Source organism: Salvelinus fontinalis, chromosome 36 (assembly GCF_029448725.1).
Source record: "Salvelinus fontinalis isolate EN_2023a chromosome 36, ASM2944872v1, whole genome shotgun sequence".
Lineage (NCBI taxonomy): Eukaryota > Metazoa > Chordata > Actinopteri > Salmoniformes > Salmonidae > Salvelinus > Salvelinus fontinalis.
Window position 1 is genome coordinate 20305121 of NC_074700.1, and position 17316 is coordinate 20322436.

The following is a 17316-nucleotide window of genomic DNA, read 5'->3' on the forward strand; positions in this document are numbered from 1 at the left end:
TGTGTGTGTGTGTGTGTGTGTGTGTGTGTGTGTGTGTGTGTGTGACAGCGGGAGGGAATCTGTCTGAGGGTTATTAATGGGTTTGTCCTGTGAAGGTCACGGTGGGGCTGTCTGTCATCACTGCTCCCTAACAACACCGCCTGTGGATAACCACACACACACACACACACACACACACACACACACACACACACACACACACACACTACTCCCCAGTCACACCACCTGCGGCCAGCAGACAGCGCAGAAATAGGCCATGGCTGTAATATCCCCTGAATGACACATCACACTGTACACTATCCAACATCAATTTAATAATGATCTTCATCATCGTCATCGTCAGCATTAGCATTAGCCACCTCAACTGATCTGTTTTCTAGTCCTGCAGTCCAGTTGATATTTATTACTGTCTTTGTAGACAGGGTGTCACGACTTCCGCCGAAGTCGGCCCCTCTCCTTGTTCGGGCGGTGTTCGGCGGTCGACGTCACCGGTCTTCTAGCCATCACTGATCCATTTTTCATTTTCCATTGGTTTTGTCTTGTCTTCCTTCACACCTGGTTCCAATCCCATCAATTACATGTTGTGTATTTAACCCTCTGTTTTCCCTCATGTCCTTGTCGGAGATTGTTTGTTTGTATGTGATGTGCATGTATTATGTTGGTGTGTGACGGGTTTTGTACCCACTTTTGTTATTTTGTACATTTTGGTTTTTAGAGTTTTATTAGCATTTATTAAACAACCCGGTTTAGTTCGTTCTCCTGCGCCTGACTTTCCTGCCACCAACACGCAACGATTACACAGGGTCCTATTCAATAGGCACCAACAATAGGAAAGGGGCTGAAACAGGGAGGGACGGCCCAGGTGGCTGTTAGACAGTTATCCATTAAGTCAAGTTTCTGTGGGTCATTAGACAGAACACTTGACTCAGCGGAAATCATCCTGGTCTCTTTTACAGCAACCCAACATCAAGCAGAAGTTTGTGGCCCTGCTGAAAAGATTCAAAGTTTCAGATGAGGTAGGTATCTCTCTATCTCTCTCTCTCGCTCTCTATCTCTCTCTGTCTCTCTCGCTCTCTCCTATCTCTCTATCTCTCTCTCTATCTCTCTCTGTCTCTCTCTCGCTCTCTCTATCTCTCTCTCTCGCTCTCTATCTCTCTCTGTCTCTCTCGCTCTCTCCTATCTCTCTATCTCTCTCTCTCTCTCTCTCTCTCTGTCTCTCTCTCTCTTACTTATTGAGACTAAGAGATGTAAAATGTGTCAAGACTCAAACTTTCAGTTATTACTTTCTCTATCTTGTACATACACGTGCCGGTTTCCCCCCTCTCTGTTTTGCTTCCTTCACTCATTTCTGAACACCTTTTCTGTGCCTAGTGCACAAAGTATCATTGTAATTGAAGGTGTTGGTGTACTATGCAGTGTACTATGCAGTGCTGGAGATGTGGTAGCACAACTGAGAGCCCTATAGGTTTGTGTGTGCATGTGTGTGTGTGTATCCATGTATTTGATCACTGCTAATGCCCCTGTGCGTGTGTTTATGTGTGCGTGCGTGCGTGCGTGTGTAGGTGGGTTTTGGTCTGGAGCATGTCTCTAGAGAACAGATCCAGGAAGTGGAGGAGGATTTAGATGAGTTGTATGACAGTCTGGAGATGTACAACCCCTCTGACAGCGGACCAGAGATGGAGGAGACAGACAGCATCCTCAGCACACCCAAACCTAAACTCAGGTAGCTGTTATGGTGCCACATACAGCCAGAACCCGCAGTGCGCCTAACCCAAACAGTCAGTTGATGTATATGCAAGAGGCCTATAGGGGAATCAACGCTCCTGAGTCTTTGTGTGGAGTATACATTCCCATATAAGGGACTTAGGAACAGAGAAAACAAGCACAAAGGAAGTGCAGTAACGGCCAGTTACTGTACCTCAGTATGCTGCCCCCTCTGCTGGTCAAGAAATGACAGTACATTCTACTGTTATTGAGAATACACTGGTATGATTATGAACACTGGTATGTTTATGAACACTGGTATGTTTATGAACACTGGTATGTTTATGAACACTGGTATGTTTATGAACACTGGTATGTTTATGAACACTGGTATGTTTATGAACACTGGTATGATTATGAACACTGGTATGTTTATGAACACTGGTATGATTATGAACACTGGTATGTTTATGAACACTGGTATGTTTATGAACACTGGTATGTTTATGAACACTGGTATGTTTATGAACACTGGTATGTTTATGAACACTGGTATGATTATGAACACTGGTATGTTTATGAACACTGGTATGTTTATGAACACTGGTATGTTTATGAACACTGGTATGTTTATGAACACTGGTATGTTTATGAACACTGGTATGTTTATGAACACTGGTATGTTTATGAACACTGGTATGTTTATGAACACTGGTATGATTATGAACACTGGTATGTTTATGAACACTGGTATGTTTATGAACACTGGTATGTTTATGAACACTGGTATGTTTATGAACACTGGTATGTTTATGAACACTGGTATGTTTATGAACACTGGTATGTTTATGAACACTGGTATGTTTATGAACACTGGTATGATTATGAACACTGGTATGTTTATGAATACTGGTATGTTTATGAACACTGGTATGATTATGAACACTGGTATGTTTATGAACACTGGTATGTTTATGAACACTGGTATGTTTATGAACACTGGTATGTTTATGAACACTGGTATGTTTATGAACACTGGTATGTTTATGAACACTGGTATGTTTATGAACACTGGTAATCAAATGAATAGATGGATGGTGAAATGGATTCAGAATCTTCGGTTGAACTTGGCATTATGTCTTGATCATTAGATCTTGATAGATTAGGGGACGGTGTACGTGATTGGTTTAAAAATGTGACAGAAAAGTGTTTCAATCTGTGCTAACATGTATTGCTCCTCTGTGTGTGGCCATCCAGGCCGTTCTTTGAGGGGATGTCTCAGTCCAGCTCTCAGACAGAGATCACCAGTCTGAACAGCAGAGGGGGGAGCCTGGGGCGTGACGCCTGCTTCAACCCTGTAAGTAAGATGGAGGGGAGAGAAGGAGGGAGGTGGGGAGAGTGGGGGAGATAGAGCGTCCGGGGGGAGAGGGTGGAGAGAGCCAGGAAGGAAGAGAGGAGGGGGGAGAGGGAGGGAGATAGGAGGGGAGAGAGGGAGGGAGGAGGGGAGAGGGAGGTAGGGGGGGTAGGAGGGAAGAGAGATGGTGGTAGGAGGGGAGAGAGAGAGAGGAGGAGGGGAGAGAGAGAGAGGAAGGGAGATAGGAGGAGAGAGGGAGGTAGGGGGGGTAGGAGGGGAGAGAGAGTGAGGAGGGGAGAGAGAGAGAAGAAGGGAGATAGGAGGAGAGAGGGAGGTAGGGGGGTAGGAGGGGAGAGGGAGGGAGGAGGGGAGTGAGAGGGAGGAAGGGGAGAGAGAGAGAGGGAGAGGGAGGGAGGTAAGAGGGGAGAGAGAGGGAGGGAGGAGGAGGAGAGAGGGAGGAAGGCAGGGAGAAACATCTTGTAGATGGGTTATAAACAGAATGGAGACAGAGGAGAGGGATGTTAGAGTAAGGGGGAGAGACTGAAGGATTGAGATTCCCTGCAGGTGAGGTGTGACTGTTTCCTGTGTGTCTCCAGCAGGGGGAGCAGATGAAACACTCTCACAGTCGTAACCTGGAGGTAGAGGCCCTCTCTGAGACAGACACACTGGTGAGACTCCAAATCAAATCAAAGTTTATTGGTCGCGTACACAGATTTGCAGATGTTAAAGCAGGTGCAGCGAAATGCTGTTGTTTCTAGTTAAGTGTCTCGCAAACACAATATATATATGGAAATAATCTGAACAAATATATTGGCCTGTGTGTGTGTGTGTGTGTGTGTGTGTGTGTGTGTGTGTGTGTGTGTGTGTGTGTGTGTGTGTGTGTGTGTGTGTGTGTGTGTGTGTGTGTGTGTGTGTGTGTGTGTGTGTGTGTGTGTGTGTGTAGTTGTAGTAGTAGAAGTCAACTCGAGCTAATGTGTGTTGTGTGTGTAGGAGTTGAACGATCAGGAGATGTTTCCAGAGGGCCCCTGCATTAAGGTGTCGATGGCTGAGAAACCCTGTACGCCCCTGAAGAGCAGTAAGAGTGAAGGAGGACAGACTATGCCCTCCCCCAGGTAACGAACACAAACAAGCACCAACTCAGACTCATAGGAAAAATATTTTCCACTTTTCTCAAGATGCCAGGTAAAATATATATTTTTAAATTCTTTAAGAGGCCAGGTAAAATATTTTCAATTTTTTTCTCTAAGAGGCCAGGTAGAATATTTTCCATTTCCTACTCCTCTGGGTAATGTTGCTACGGGCTACAGGTTGATTTGGAGTTGAAACATCCCCCTCAGGTTGGACGGCGGAGGCCACACCCCCAAACAGAAGAGACAGAGCAATACTCCTATGAAGGAGAGGCAGCTGTCTAAACCAATCAGTGAAGGAGCGAAGACCAACATCTCTGACAGCGAGAGGTCCCCCGAACTGGGACACAGCTCACAGGTAACACACACACACACATATTCTTAGACATATATGTTCATACGGGTATATGTAAACTTTCATTGATGCTCTTCAAACATACTAACTCTAACCCTTATTTAGAGAATGTCACACTCTCACATATGCACACACGCACATATACACACACACACACACACACACACACGTCTTATTATACTTGTGAGGACTTTTTGGGGACCAACAATTGATTCTCGTTCAAAATCATTTTTTCCCTAAACCTAACCCTTACCCAAACCTTAACCCCAAAACCTAACCCTACCTTAACCCCTAAACCTAACCCTTACACTAACTTCAACCCTTACCCTAACCCTAACTCCTAAACCTAACTCTTACGCTAACCTTTACCCCTAACCCTTACCCTAACCTTAACCCCTAAACCTAACCCTAACTTTAACCCCTAAACCTAACCCTTACCCTAACCTTAACCCCTAACCCTAACTTTAACCCCTAACCCTTACCCTAACCTTTACCCCTAACCCTTAACCCCTAAACCTAACCCTTACCATAACCTTTACCCCTAAACCTTTACCCTAACCTTAACCCCTAAACCTAACCTTAACCTCTAAACCTAATCCTAACTTTAACCCCTAACCCTTACCCTAACCTTTACCCCTAACCCTTAACCCCTAAACCTAACCCTTACCCTAACCTTTACCCCTAAACCTTACCCTAACCTTAACCTCTAAACCTAACCTTAACCTTAACCCCTAAACCTAACCCTTATCCTAACCTTTACCCCTAAACCTAAACCTAACCCTTACCTTAACCTTTACCACTAAACCTAACCCTTACCCTAACCTTAACCCCCAAACCTAACCCGTACCTTAATCTTAACCCCCAAACCTAACCCTTACCTTAACCCCCAAACCTAACCCTTACCTTAACCCCCAAACCTAACCCGTACCTTAATCTTAACCCCCAAACCTAACCCTTACCTTAACCCCCAAACCTAACCCTTACCTTAACCCCCAAACCTAACCCGTACCTTAATCTTAACCCCCAAACCTAACCCTTACCTTAACCCCCAAACCTAACCCGTACCTTAATCTTAACCCCCAAACCTAACCCTTACCTTAACCCCCAAACCTAACCCGTACCTTAACCTTAACCCCCAAACCTAACCCGTACCTTAATCTTAACCCCCAAACCTAATCCTTACCTTAACCTTAACCCCTAAACCTAAAATAGCCTTTTTACATGTGAGGACCGGACTTCTGGTTCTCACAAGTATAGTAACATATATACACACAGCTCTTACAGCAAGGGGTCCTATAGTTCCAGTTGTCAGAACTAGTTTTAGGATGCCACTGCACATTTTATTTAAAAGACACTGCACATTATGTAAAGAACACTGCACATTATGTAAAAAACACTGCACATTATGTAAAAAACACTGCACATTATACGCCAAGAAACAAAGCTTGTCTCTCTCCCTCTTCCTCTCACTCTTGATCTCTTCTTCTTGTCTGAATAAAGCACATAAATGTACCCATGACGACGTGAAGAAATTATGTATGTTTTTATGAGTCATCTAATAAGAAACTGTTCCACTTCATGTTTGTGTGGGTGCGTGCTGTGTGTGTGAGTGTGCTGTGTGTGTGTGTGCATGCTGTGTGTTTGCGTGTGTGCTGTGGGTGTGTGTTTGTGTGCTGTGTGTGTGGGTGCGTGCTGCGTGTTTGTGTGCATGCTGTGTGTTTGCGTGTGTGCTGTGGGTGTGGGTGTGGGTGTGTGGGTGTAGGTCCTGAGGAAGGCGGTGTATGATCAGCTAAACCATGTCCTGCTGTCTGACTCTGCTCTTCCTGAGAGTCTCATCCTGGTCAATGGCACCGACTGGCAGGGCCAGGTAACAACTGTGTGGGAGTGGGCATGTTGCATCAGAACAAACTTGTATGTTGCCGCAGTTCTCTAAGTGTGTTTGTGTGTGTGTGTGTGTTCCAGTACGTGGTAGAGCAGCTGCAGGTACAGAGGCACCCGGTGGTGTGTACGTGTTCAGGAGCTGAGATCCAGGCGGTGCTCTCTGCTGTCCTCACACGCATCCAGAAGTTGTGAGTCTCACACACACGCATGGACGCACACACACCAAGTTGTGAGTCTGTCGGACCTAACACGTTTTGTATGATCTGTTAATCTGTCTGTCTCTGAAATATTTAGATCTCAGAACTCACAGTCACAGACAATATTCAGTTGATTCTCTTCGCTCATTTATTCCACTGTCGCTATCTTTGCTTTTCACTTTTTCCTGTATCCTTTCTTTTATCCTCTCTCTCCACTTCTCTGCCTCCATCTCCCTCTCTTTATCTTCCTCTTTCTTTCCTGCTTCTCTCCCACTCTTCTTCTTCTTCTTCTCTGTTTTCCTCTCTCTCCCTCCATCCCTCTTCCCTTTGTATGGGGTTCATGAAGTCCTGAGTTTTTAAGGCTGTAATACGTCAGTGATTATCTTTAACCATCTCCCCTCTCTCTCCCTCTCAGTTGTAACTGTAACTCGTCCATGCCCAGGCCAGTCAAGGTGGCAGTGGTGGGCAGTCAGAGCTACCTCAGTGCCATCCTGCAGTTCTTCGTCACCCAGCTGGCCAGCAAGACCTCTGATTGGCTCAGCCACCTGAGGTTCCTGGTGGTGCCCCTAGGTGAAACAAACAACATGGCCGTCGGTATCCATGGTGACCGGCGTGGCGATGGGTTGTTAATGTATGAAAGAGTTGTTGTCGTCAGGCTGATCACTAAAATAGAACCTTCTCTCTCTCTCATAGGCTGTCATCCTGTTGCTAAGTACCTGGGTGCCCTAGACAACCGTTACAGCTCTGCATTCTTAGATGGGGCGTGGGGAGACGTGTTCATCCACTCTGAACCCCCACAGAAAGGTAAACACACACTGGATCTGGATACATGAAGTTAGCACAAAGGGCCTGACCTCTGACCAGTGACCTCTAACCTTTGACCTGTCTTCCTGTTTCCCTGCACTGTAGTCCAGTTGGACGTGGCAGGTAGGATCTCTCAGTACATCAGCGGCGCCACAGTCACACACCAGCTGCCCATCGCTGAGGCCATGCTTACCTGTAAACACAGGACGTGAGTGGTAAAACACACACACACAAACACACACACACACTGTCAGGGTGTAACACATACCTTAACCAGAAGATGGTATTTCATTAAAACCCATATAAAACATTCTCTCTCTCTCTCTCTCTCCAGGCACGATGAAGATTCCTACCAGAAGTTCATTCCCTTCATTGGGGTATGTGTACAAACCAAACGCCTAGTTCTCTCTGTGGCCTCTTCCATAGAGCTACCCTTGAGTTTCTATAGGAACTCTTCAGCTGATTTAAGGTGTTTGAATATGAGGTGTTTTTCCTGATGTTGCAGTAACAGGATGTTGTCATGTCTCTCAGGTGGTGAAGGTTGGTCTGATTGAGCCTGGTCCATCCTCTACTGGTAGGTGGTTTAAAAGCAATAAAGACATTCACTTTGTTACCTCTAAAGATATATCTTCCAAAAAGCATGTCTATTTTCTGACATATACACTACCGGTCAAAAGTTTGAGAACATCTACTCATTCAAGGGTTTTTCTTTATTTTTACTATTTTCTACATTGTAGAATAAGTAGACATCAAAACTATGAAATAACACATATGGAATCATGTAGTAACCAAAAACGTGTTCCTGGGAGGGCATTCTGATAAAGATCATCAAAGGTAATTGAATATTTATAATGCTATTTCTGACTTCTGTTGACTCCAACATGGTGGATGTTGTTTTGGGCTCTGAGCGCCGTACTCAGATTATTGCATGGTTTGCGTTTTCGGTAAAGTTTTTTTTTTAAATCTGACACAGCGGTTGCATTAAGGAGAAGTTTATCTAATGTTCCATGTATAAGACTTGTATATTCATCAACATTTATGATGAGTATTTCTGTAAATTGATGTGGCTCTCTGCAAAATCACAGGATGTTTTTGGAACTACTGAACATAACGCGCCAATGTATACTGAGATTTTTTTATATAAATATGAACTTTATCGAACAAAACATACATGTATTGTGTAACATGAAGTCCTATGAGTGTCATCTGATTGTAACGGAATTCCTCCTCCTCTTCATCCGAAAAGGAGGAGTAGTGATTCGACCAAAATGCAGCGGGTTGTGAATACATAATGATTTATTAAAGCAAACGACGAAACACGAAAACAAACACTTTGAAGGATTACAAAATAACAAAACAACGTAGACTGACCTGAACGTAAGAACTTACATGTAACACGAAGAACGCACGAACAGGGAAAACAGACTACACAAAAACCGAACGAACAAACATACCGAAACAGTCCCGTGTGGCGCAACATACACAGACACGGAAGACAACCACCCACAACAAACAATGTGAAACAACCTACCTTAATATGACTCTCAATCAGAGGAAACGCCAAACACCTGTCTCTAATTGAGAGCCATACCAGGCAACCCATTAACCCAACATAGAAAACACATAACATAGAGTACCCACCCAAAACTCACGCTCTGACCAATTAAACACATACCAAACAACAGAAAACAGGTCAGGAACGTGACACTGATGAAGATCATCAAAGGTTAGTGATTAATTTATCTCTATTATTGCTTTTTGTGACTCCTCTCTTTGGCTGGAAAAATGGCTGTGTTTTTCTGTGAATAGGCACTCACCTAACATAATCGTTTCTGGTCCTTTCGCTGTAAAACCTATTTGAAATCGGACACTGTGGTGGGATTAACAAGAAGTGTATCTTTAAAATGGTGTGAAATACTTGTATGTTTGAGGAATTTTAATTATGAGATTTCTGTTGTTTTTAATTTGGCGCCCTGCACTTTCACTGGCTGTTGTCATATTGATCCCGTTAACGGGATCTCAGCCATAAGAAGTTTTAACAGGTGTGCCTTCTTAAAAGTTCATTTGTGGAATTTCTTTCCTTCTCAATGCGTTTGAGCCAATCAGTTGTGTTGTGACAAGGTAGGGGTGGTATACAGACCAAGTCCATATTATGGCAAGAACTGCTCAAATAAGCAAAGAGAAACAACAGTCCATCATTACTTTAAGACATGAAGGTCAGTCAATCCGGAAAATTTCAAGAACCATCAAGCGCTATGATGAAACTGGCTCTCATGAGGACCGCCACAGGAAAGGAAGACCCAGTTACCTCTGCTTCAGAGGATAAGTTCATTAGAGTTACAAGCCTCAGAAATTGCAGCCCAAATAAACGCTACACAGAGATCAAGTAAGAGACACATCTCAACATCAACTGTTCACAGGAGACTGCGTGAATCAGGCCTTCATGGTCGAATTGCTGCAAAGAAACCACTACTAATGGACACCAATAATAAGAAGAGACTTGCTTGGGCCAAGAAACACGGTCAATGGACGTTTGACCGGTGGAAATGTGAGATTTTTGGTTCCAACCACTGTGTCTTTGTGAGACGTGGTGTGGTTGAACGGATGATCTCTGCATGCGTGGTTTCCCACCATAAAGCACGGAGGAGGAGGTGTGATGGTGTGGGGGTGCTTTGCTGGTGACACTGTGATTTATTTAGAATTCAAGGCACACTTAACCAGCATGGCTCCTACAGCATTCTGCAGCGATACGACATCCCATCTGGTTTGCGCTTAGTGGGACTATGACTCAACACACCTCCAGTCTGTGTAAGAGCTATTTTACCAAGAAGGAGAGTGATGGAGTGCTGCATCAGATGACCTGGCCTCCACAATCCCCCGACCTCAACCCAATTGAGATGGTTTGGGATGAGTTGGACCGCAGAGTGAAGGAAAAGCAGCCAACAAGTGCTCAACATATGTGGGAAGTCCTTCAAGATAGTTGGAAAAGCATTCTAGGTGAAGCTGGTTGATAGAATGCCAAGAGTGTGCAAAGCTGTCATCAAGGCAAAGGGTGGCTATTTGAAGAATCTCAAATCTAAAATATATTTCATTTTTTTTAACACTTTTTTGGTTACTACATGATTCCATATGTGTTATTTCATAGTTGTGATGTCTTCACTATTATTCTACAATGTAAAACGAAGTAAAAAATAAAGAAAAACCCTTGAATGAGTAGGTGTTCTAAAACTTTTGACCGGTAGTGTATATATATTTTTTTGAAACAAATAATAACATGTATCTCACCGTCATCTATTCTTGCCCTTAAGGTTGCCTAGGAGACACAGAAGAGGGTGTGGCAGTGAGCCTTGCTGTTCCCTCTACGTCCCCTCCCTCCCACAGCTCTCCCGCTGGGCTGATCAAAGAGGCTGCCACTCCCCCCTCCTCTCCCTCCATGGGCAGTGTTCTGGCAGTACAGGGGTAGGTCTGCAACCCCCTGGCGTGGCTGTAGTCTTCCATGTCTTATTAGAGGATTATTCCAGTTGCTATGTTTTCTCTTCTCTTTCTGGGCAATCATGAATGGATCATTTAAGTGCCAGATAGAGTTTGGACACATATTTTATGTCTAAGTCAATGATAGGAACGAAAGACAGTAGACAGTATACCAATAGACAGTATACCCTGTGGCCCCCAAGGACCTGACAGTGTTGCCTAACTCTGAGAGAGAGGAAAGAGAGAGAGAGGGAGGTAAAGAGAGAGAGAGGGATGGAGAGAGAGAGAGACAAAGAGTTAGAGAGAGAGTGAAAGAGAGAGAGAGAAAGAGAGAGAGAGAAAGAGTTAGAGAGAGAGAAAGAGTTAGAGAGAGAGAAAGAGTTAGAGAGAGAGAAAGAGTTAGAGAGAGAGAAAGAGTTAGAGAGAGAAAGAGTTAGAGAGTTAGAGAGAGAGAGACAAAGAGAGAGAGGGATGGAGAGAGAGAGACAGAGAGTTAAAGAGAGAGAGAGAAATATTACCAACAGTCCCTTTTCTCCTCAAAACAGATCAGATAATCCGTCTCAGGTTCATTCTGTTCCCTTCTTGTCTGTCCTGCTGAAAGTCAAGTCTGACCACAGATAAAAACAAACACAGCAACATCAGCAGGTTCTAGTGTTATAGCCCATCATTGTGATGGAGTTTGGTGCTGTAACAGACTCTACTGTCCTCTGTGGCGTGGCCCGACTCAGGGTCATGGTTGATGCGCTGTTTGACATGTATGCCCCTGAATCCATAACCTGCTCTGTCACTAAATACCCCATACCTAAACCTCCCAAACAACACAGCCTTTTGGCATTTTTAACCAAGAACCTCCGTAATTTCCCCTTTCCTGCATTGTACCCTAACCCCCACATTTTCCTGCCTCCGGCCCCTCCCCTTCCTGTCCCAGGAGCCCCAGTATGCCTCATGGTGTGGACACCATCGGGCTGCAGGTGGACTACTGGCTGGCATCGCTGGCGGAGAAGCGACGTGATGGGGAACGGCGTGACACGGGAGGTAAGAACACCCTGAAGAGTGCCTTCAGGTCCCTGCAGGTCAGCAGGCTACCAGGAGGGGGCATCAGTGAGACACAGGCCCAGGTCAGCACCATGGCCATGACGGTGGTCACCAAGGAGAAGAACAAGAAGGGTAAAGAGTTTTAAAATACCATTTATTTTATAATACACAAGCAAAGTCATTCAGCATTAGAACAGTTTTTAATACGGAGACAGGAAGTGGAATGCCCTCTAGTTGTGGTTTTCTTTCTTCCATGCATTGAATTGTATTGTTATGAAGATTGACTCTGTCTCTCTCTCTCTCGATGTCGCTCTCTTTCTCTCTCGTTCTCTGTAGTTCCCACCATCTTCCTGGGTAAGAAACCGAAGGAGAAAGACGTAGACTCTAAGAGCCAGGTCATCGAGGCCATCAGCAGACTCATCTGTTCTGCCAAGCAGCATCATACCATGTTGAAAGGTACAGCAACATAACACAGGGAGGGAGGGAGGGAGGGAGGGAGGGAGGGAGGGAGGGAGGGAGGGAGGGAGGGAGGGATGATCCAGTGAAGGTGTACTGTAGAGGAATCTCTGAAAACAGGAGGAGGCGGAAGAGAAACTGTAAGAGGTGCTGGGGGAAAGGGAGATGAAATGATAATGGTTCTCTGGATGCGAAACCTTTAGAATGAGTAAAAAAGAGGGTGGAGAGAGGGCAGGGGAAGGGTGGGGGAAGGGCGGAGAGAAGGTGGGGTGAGGGCAGGGTGAGGGTGGGGTGGGGTGAGGGTGGAGAGAGGGCGGGGTGAGGGCTGAGAGAAGGTGGGGTGAGGGCAGGGTGAGGGTGGGGTGGGGTGAGGGTGAGGGTGGAGAGAGGGCGGGGTGAGGGAAACATGATTTATTGGGGATGTTGTAGGAAATGGAGAATGGGCCGTGTTAATGGACCTCTTAAGTGTCTCTAAGAGTGCGTCAGAAATAGCATCCTATTCCCTGTACAGGGCTCATTGGGCTGTAGTCAAAAGTACTGCACTATATAGGGAATAGCCCTGGTCAAAAGTAGTGTACTATATAGGGAATAGGGTGCCATTTCGGACACAGCCCAAGTGTTCTCTGTCTGAACAACAGCCATACTTAGCTGTGTCTCCTTCCCTGTGTGTGTCCCTGCAGTGTCCATAGACGGAGTGGAGTGGAACGACGTCAAGTTCTTCCAACTGGCCGCCCAGTGGCCCACACACGTCAAGTACTTCCCTGTTGGACTGTTTGGTTACAGCAAACCCCCCTCCTAGGGTCCACCCTTTACCCCTCCCCCTTGGCCCCCTTGCCTCACCCAGTACCGTCCCACCTACGCACACAGACCCCGCCTCTCAGAACGCCATGGCACTTGTATTGGTCAATCACGATGGAGGGTTGAGGGGCTGGACGTTTTTTCTATATTTGTCTTATTTCTCTATAAGGAAGGAGGGAAAGAGGGATGGAGGGAATGGGTGGAACGCTACTTGTCACTTTAATGAATTAAAATGCCCCTCTCTCCCAGTGTGGTGTGTGTATGAGGGGAACACAGCACAAGATAACTAACTGCCGTTCAACTAACCGTAACGATGAGATGCAACCCCACGAATAACTCCCATTATGAACCCCTGACCCTTTAACCCTGACCAGGTCATTCTCTTATCACATTGAACCTGCCAACTGTCACTCCGTGCTCTAACCCAGACCTGCATGCTGTAAACTCCACCACCCACGTGCCAGTTATAACAAGAGCATCATATTGTGTTAACAGTAATGCCATGGTTATTATGGGGTATGGAGGGGAACTGTGCATGAGAAATGGAACAAACAACAGACAACACCTAGAGTAGCAATGCTTTTCCTGCTCCCTAAATACAAGAAAAAGCTTTTTTCTCACCAATGATATACGTTGATATGATATGCATATAAAGAGTAAAAAATGTAAACGTTCCGCTTTGATGTTGTAAACAACATTGTAACTTTCTGTGAACAGCACAGTCCAGTCCAGTCCTCCAAATTCAGAGCTCACTGTTTGTCCAAACTCTACTGCTGTCTGTAAGGCTTGTCTCTTTATCAATCAGTTATTGTTGTCAGCATTGTTCTCTTGATTGTATTAAACGACGATGTGTTCTAAGCAACACACTAGTCCTCTTGGCATCTAAAATGAGCGCTGAGCTGTCGTGAGTAACGTAGCTCTGTGTCACCTAAACTGTAGCCCTAACCCTACCTGTGCAGTGTAAAGTATTATGACCAATGTCATGTATTATAATGCCATTGTGTCCAATTTTGCTGTTATTATAATGATTTTCATGGTCATTTGGAGGTAGAAGGTTTCTCAGTAGTGACGTCAACATCTCGTGTAACTAACTCAATATCTGGCCCTGTTCTCTTTGGGGGGAGGCTCTTACAAAGGAAGGGTTTTGCACCAAGGCCTTCAAACTCACTGAGAATGAATACACAGCTATGCATGTTCCACAAATAAGTCTGAATGATAGCATGCAAAGATTTCACAGTACGAGGATGCATTTCCAACAATCATTGGAGATATCCCCTGAACTTCATTTGAATGCAGATAATATTCATTGATTGCGTCTTCATTTATTTGATCTCGCTGTCATCAGAAGCTTCATTATTTAGGAACACTCCATTTTGGAAGTTTTAAACCTATTTTATCAGTGAATGTCTCATTTAATTCGGGAGAGAAAAATTGATAGCAGGAGAGATAGCTGACTGTTAATTTACAAATGAAACCCTTTTTATAGCCCAGAACCAGCTGTTACTTCACTAGAGCATTTTCTGTTGTTCTTGAACACAAACACACCATAATCATTTTTAATAGTCATTTAGCAGACGCTCTTATCCAGAGCGACTTACAGTAGAGTGCATAAATGTTATTACATTTTTTTATTTTTACATACTGAGACAAGGATATCCCTACCGGCCAATCCCTCCCTAACCCCTAACCCGGACGACGCTATGCCAATTGTGCGTCGCCCCACGGACCTCCCGGTTGCGGCCGGCTGCGACAGAGCCTGGGCGTGAACCAAGAGACTCAGCCCTAGACCACTGCGCCACCCGGGAGACCCGGGTGTAATCTCTCTCCAAACTCCATAGTCAGTTGACCTTGTAACTTTGTAACCTGTGAGCTTGGATACTTTGTGCAACTTCCCTTGTGAGTACCAAAGAGAGATATGGCCAGGGCAGTGGCACTATTGAAAGCAGACCATCAAACTCTGCTGCTCTTATTACGTGTCACTGCCCACCAGCCAAGGGCTAGACCCAGACCCATATCTTCATCTGGACTTGGACTCTCATCTTTTAACTGAGACTGTATCTATGTATGTTATGTACATGGTTGTATCTATGGGAGGGGCGTATGATGTGTAGATGTGTCTCCTTAACCACAGATCTAGGATCAGATTACCATGCCCTCCAGTTCTATCCATAACCATTAGGAGGAGTTAAAACTACCTGACCCTGAATCAGTCGTTATGGGCGACATCTACTGCCAGAGCTCCAACTGCTCTTTGCCTTGTAGCGTGTTATTAGAATAATAAGGAGTGTAAGATATGATTCTATTTGAACTGCTTTCTCTTCATAGGGGAATCATAAGTATTCAACGAAAGGGACTAAAAAAAATCACTGCCAAAAATGTCTGTTACATGGATATAACAGCCAAGCTGACGAGAGGGTGTAGATATAGGTGTTCAGTGTTTTTGGTGACAACAACAAAACAAAACTTTAAATAATGATTCTTGTTCCAAAATAATTGATTTCAATGTTAGAAAAAGATGATGTTACCATGAAACATTGCACTGTTTTACTCTGCCTCTCCTCTCCCCCTGTTCACGGTTCAGTCTCTGTCTTTCTCCGGTCTCTCCGTTTACATGTTGTTTTTCCTACCTTCTCTAGGCCTATTCTTCCTGTTGACTGTCGTCTCTAACTTTACCTGCTGTGTGTTAACCTGTGTATCTAGCTGTACTGACCTGTGGTTGCTGTGATGGTTTTCATGACTAACGTATAGGGACAGGGTTGTGACTAAAGGGAGTATAGTCTACAACCGGAAGTTACTTTTCGTAGCAGGTTAGGAGAAAATTTGAGCTAATCCTAACCTTTTTCCTAACCTTAACCTAAGTATCCTAATCTGCCACTTTAATTATCCTAACCTGCTGCTTATTTCTCCTAACCTGCTACGAAAAAGTAACTTCCGGTCGTAGCTGTACTCCTTCCAGTCAGAACCTAAGGACAGCAGTTATTCCTGACCATGTGACTTAGAACAACTCTGGGCCCTGGTTATAGTCTATACCAGAGACGGAAGAGGAAGCAAGACATCCCGCTCCCTCATTTTTTCTGGTTCATATACAGTCAATTAACTAAGTAGACCAGACCCAGCTGCTATCACATAAGATATCTTCATTTATCCACCGTCTTTGGTCTAAACCTATAACCAGGGCCCAGACTTCCTGATCAGGTCACATGATCCTGAAAAACACCTGTCCCTAGTGAAGGGGAAGAACAATATGATCTATTAATAAATCCCTTAAATGATCAATAATCTCCTTCCTCTCCTCTATCATCACAATGTGTTTCAGAACAAATGGAGTGAGAGATCTAGAACAAACCGTAAGATCTAGAGTCTCTGCCAGGATTCCACAAGCTTTGCTTCTAATATAACCCATTTGAAAGGATCTCCCTGCTTGTAACATAGCAGCCTATCACAGAAGGGAATCGTTTTTTGTGTAACACTGCATAGACCATAGTTATGCTTGGTAGCTAGTAGTTTGAGGGGAGGATTCTAACGCTTGTGGATTTGGAGAGTATTTTTGCACATGCCATTGTTTCTTCAGCAGCTTTTTTGCCTTTTGCCTATAAACAATAATAATGCTTGTACATACAAAACAAATGTACTTCTGTAATGTATCTTAGTCCTTGTTTTTTATTTGAAATCTTTTGTAGTACTGCTTTTTTATGTTTATGTTGTGCGATGGAAAAGTGGAACTGTTCATTGTTTTGTTTTTTAAATAAATACACCTGATTTTTATGTCCTCTGGTGTATTTTCATTCATTAATTTGAAAGTAATCTAGGAATTAACATAACCTATTTTATAAATTTAAGTTCAGTTCAAGTTTTTTTTGGGCATCTCTAGACAGTGGTGTAAAGTACTTAAGTAAAAAGACTTTAAAGTACTACTTCTGTCGTTTTTTGGGGTATCTGTACTTTAATATTTATATTTTTGACAACTTTTACTTTTACTCCACTACATTCGTAAATAAAATGTTTTCGTTTTTACTCCATACATTTTCCCTGACACCCAAAAGTACTCGTTACATTTTGAATGGTTAGCAGGACAGTAAAATGGTCCAATTCACACACTTTTCAGGAGAACATCCCTGGTCATCCCTCCTGCCT

The 17316-nt window shown here is 44.2% G+C and overlaps 1 protein-coding gene across 2 annotated transcripts in view; it reads left to right on the top strand.

The window, feature by feature from the left end:
* Positions 1 to 16947, top strand: part of LOC129835391 (phosphofurin acidic cluster sorting protein 1-like) — a 77076-nt gene extending 60129 nt beyond the window's left edge. Inside the window, exons 8-24 of one of the 2 annotated variants that reach the window (XM_055901030.1) lie at positions 957 to 1016; positions 1563 to 1723; positions 2962 to 3061; positions 3658 to 3726; positions 4049 to 4170; positions 4396 to 4543; positions 6303 to 6407; positions 6503 to 6609; positions 7034 to 7188; positions 7312 to 7422; positions 7528 to 7630; positions 7757 to 7799; positions 7954 to 7996; positions 10731 to 10881; positions 11822 to 12060; positions 12265 to 12384; positions 13065 to 16947. In XM_055901030.1, the coding sequence (XP_055757005.1) occupies positions 957 to 1016; positions 1563 to 1723; positions 2962 to 3061; positions 3658 to 3726; positions 4049 to 4170; positions 4396 to 4543; positions 6303 to 6407; positions 6503 to 6609; positions 7034 to 7188; positions 7312 to 7422; positions 7528 to 7630; positions 7757 to 7799; positions 7954 to 7996; positions 10731 to 10881; positions 11822 to 12060; positions 12265 to 12384; positions 13065 to 13183 (1956 nt within the window). In that variant the 3' untranslated portion in view covers positions 13184 to 16947. Of the gene's footprint in view, positions 1 to 956; positions 1017 to 1562; positions 1724 to 2961; positions 3062 to 3654; positions 3727 to 4048; positions 4171 to 4395; positions 4544 to 6302; positions 6408 to 6502; positions 6610 to 7033; positions 7189 to 7311; positions 7423 to 7527; positions 7631 to 7756; positions 7800 to 7953; positions 7997 to 10730; positions 10882 to 11821; positions 12061 to 12264; positions 12385 to 13064 lie in introns of both variants that reach the window. The other variant, XM_055901028.1, reaches the window with a different exon arrangement.
* Positions 16948 to 17316: the final 369 nt, after the last annotated feature.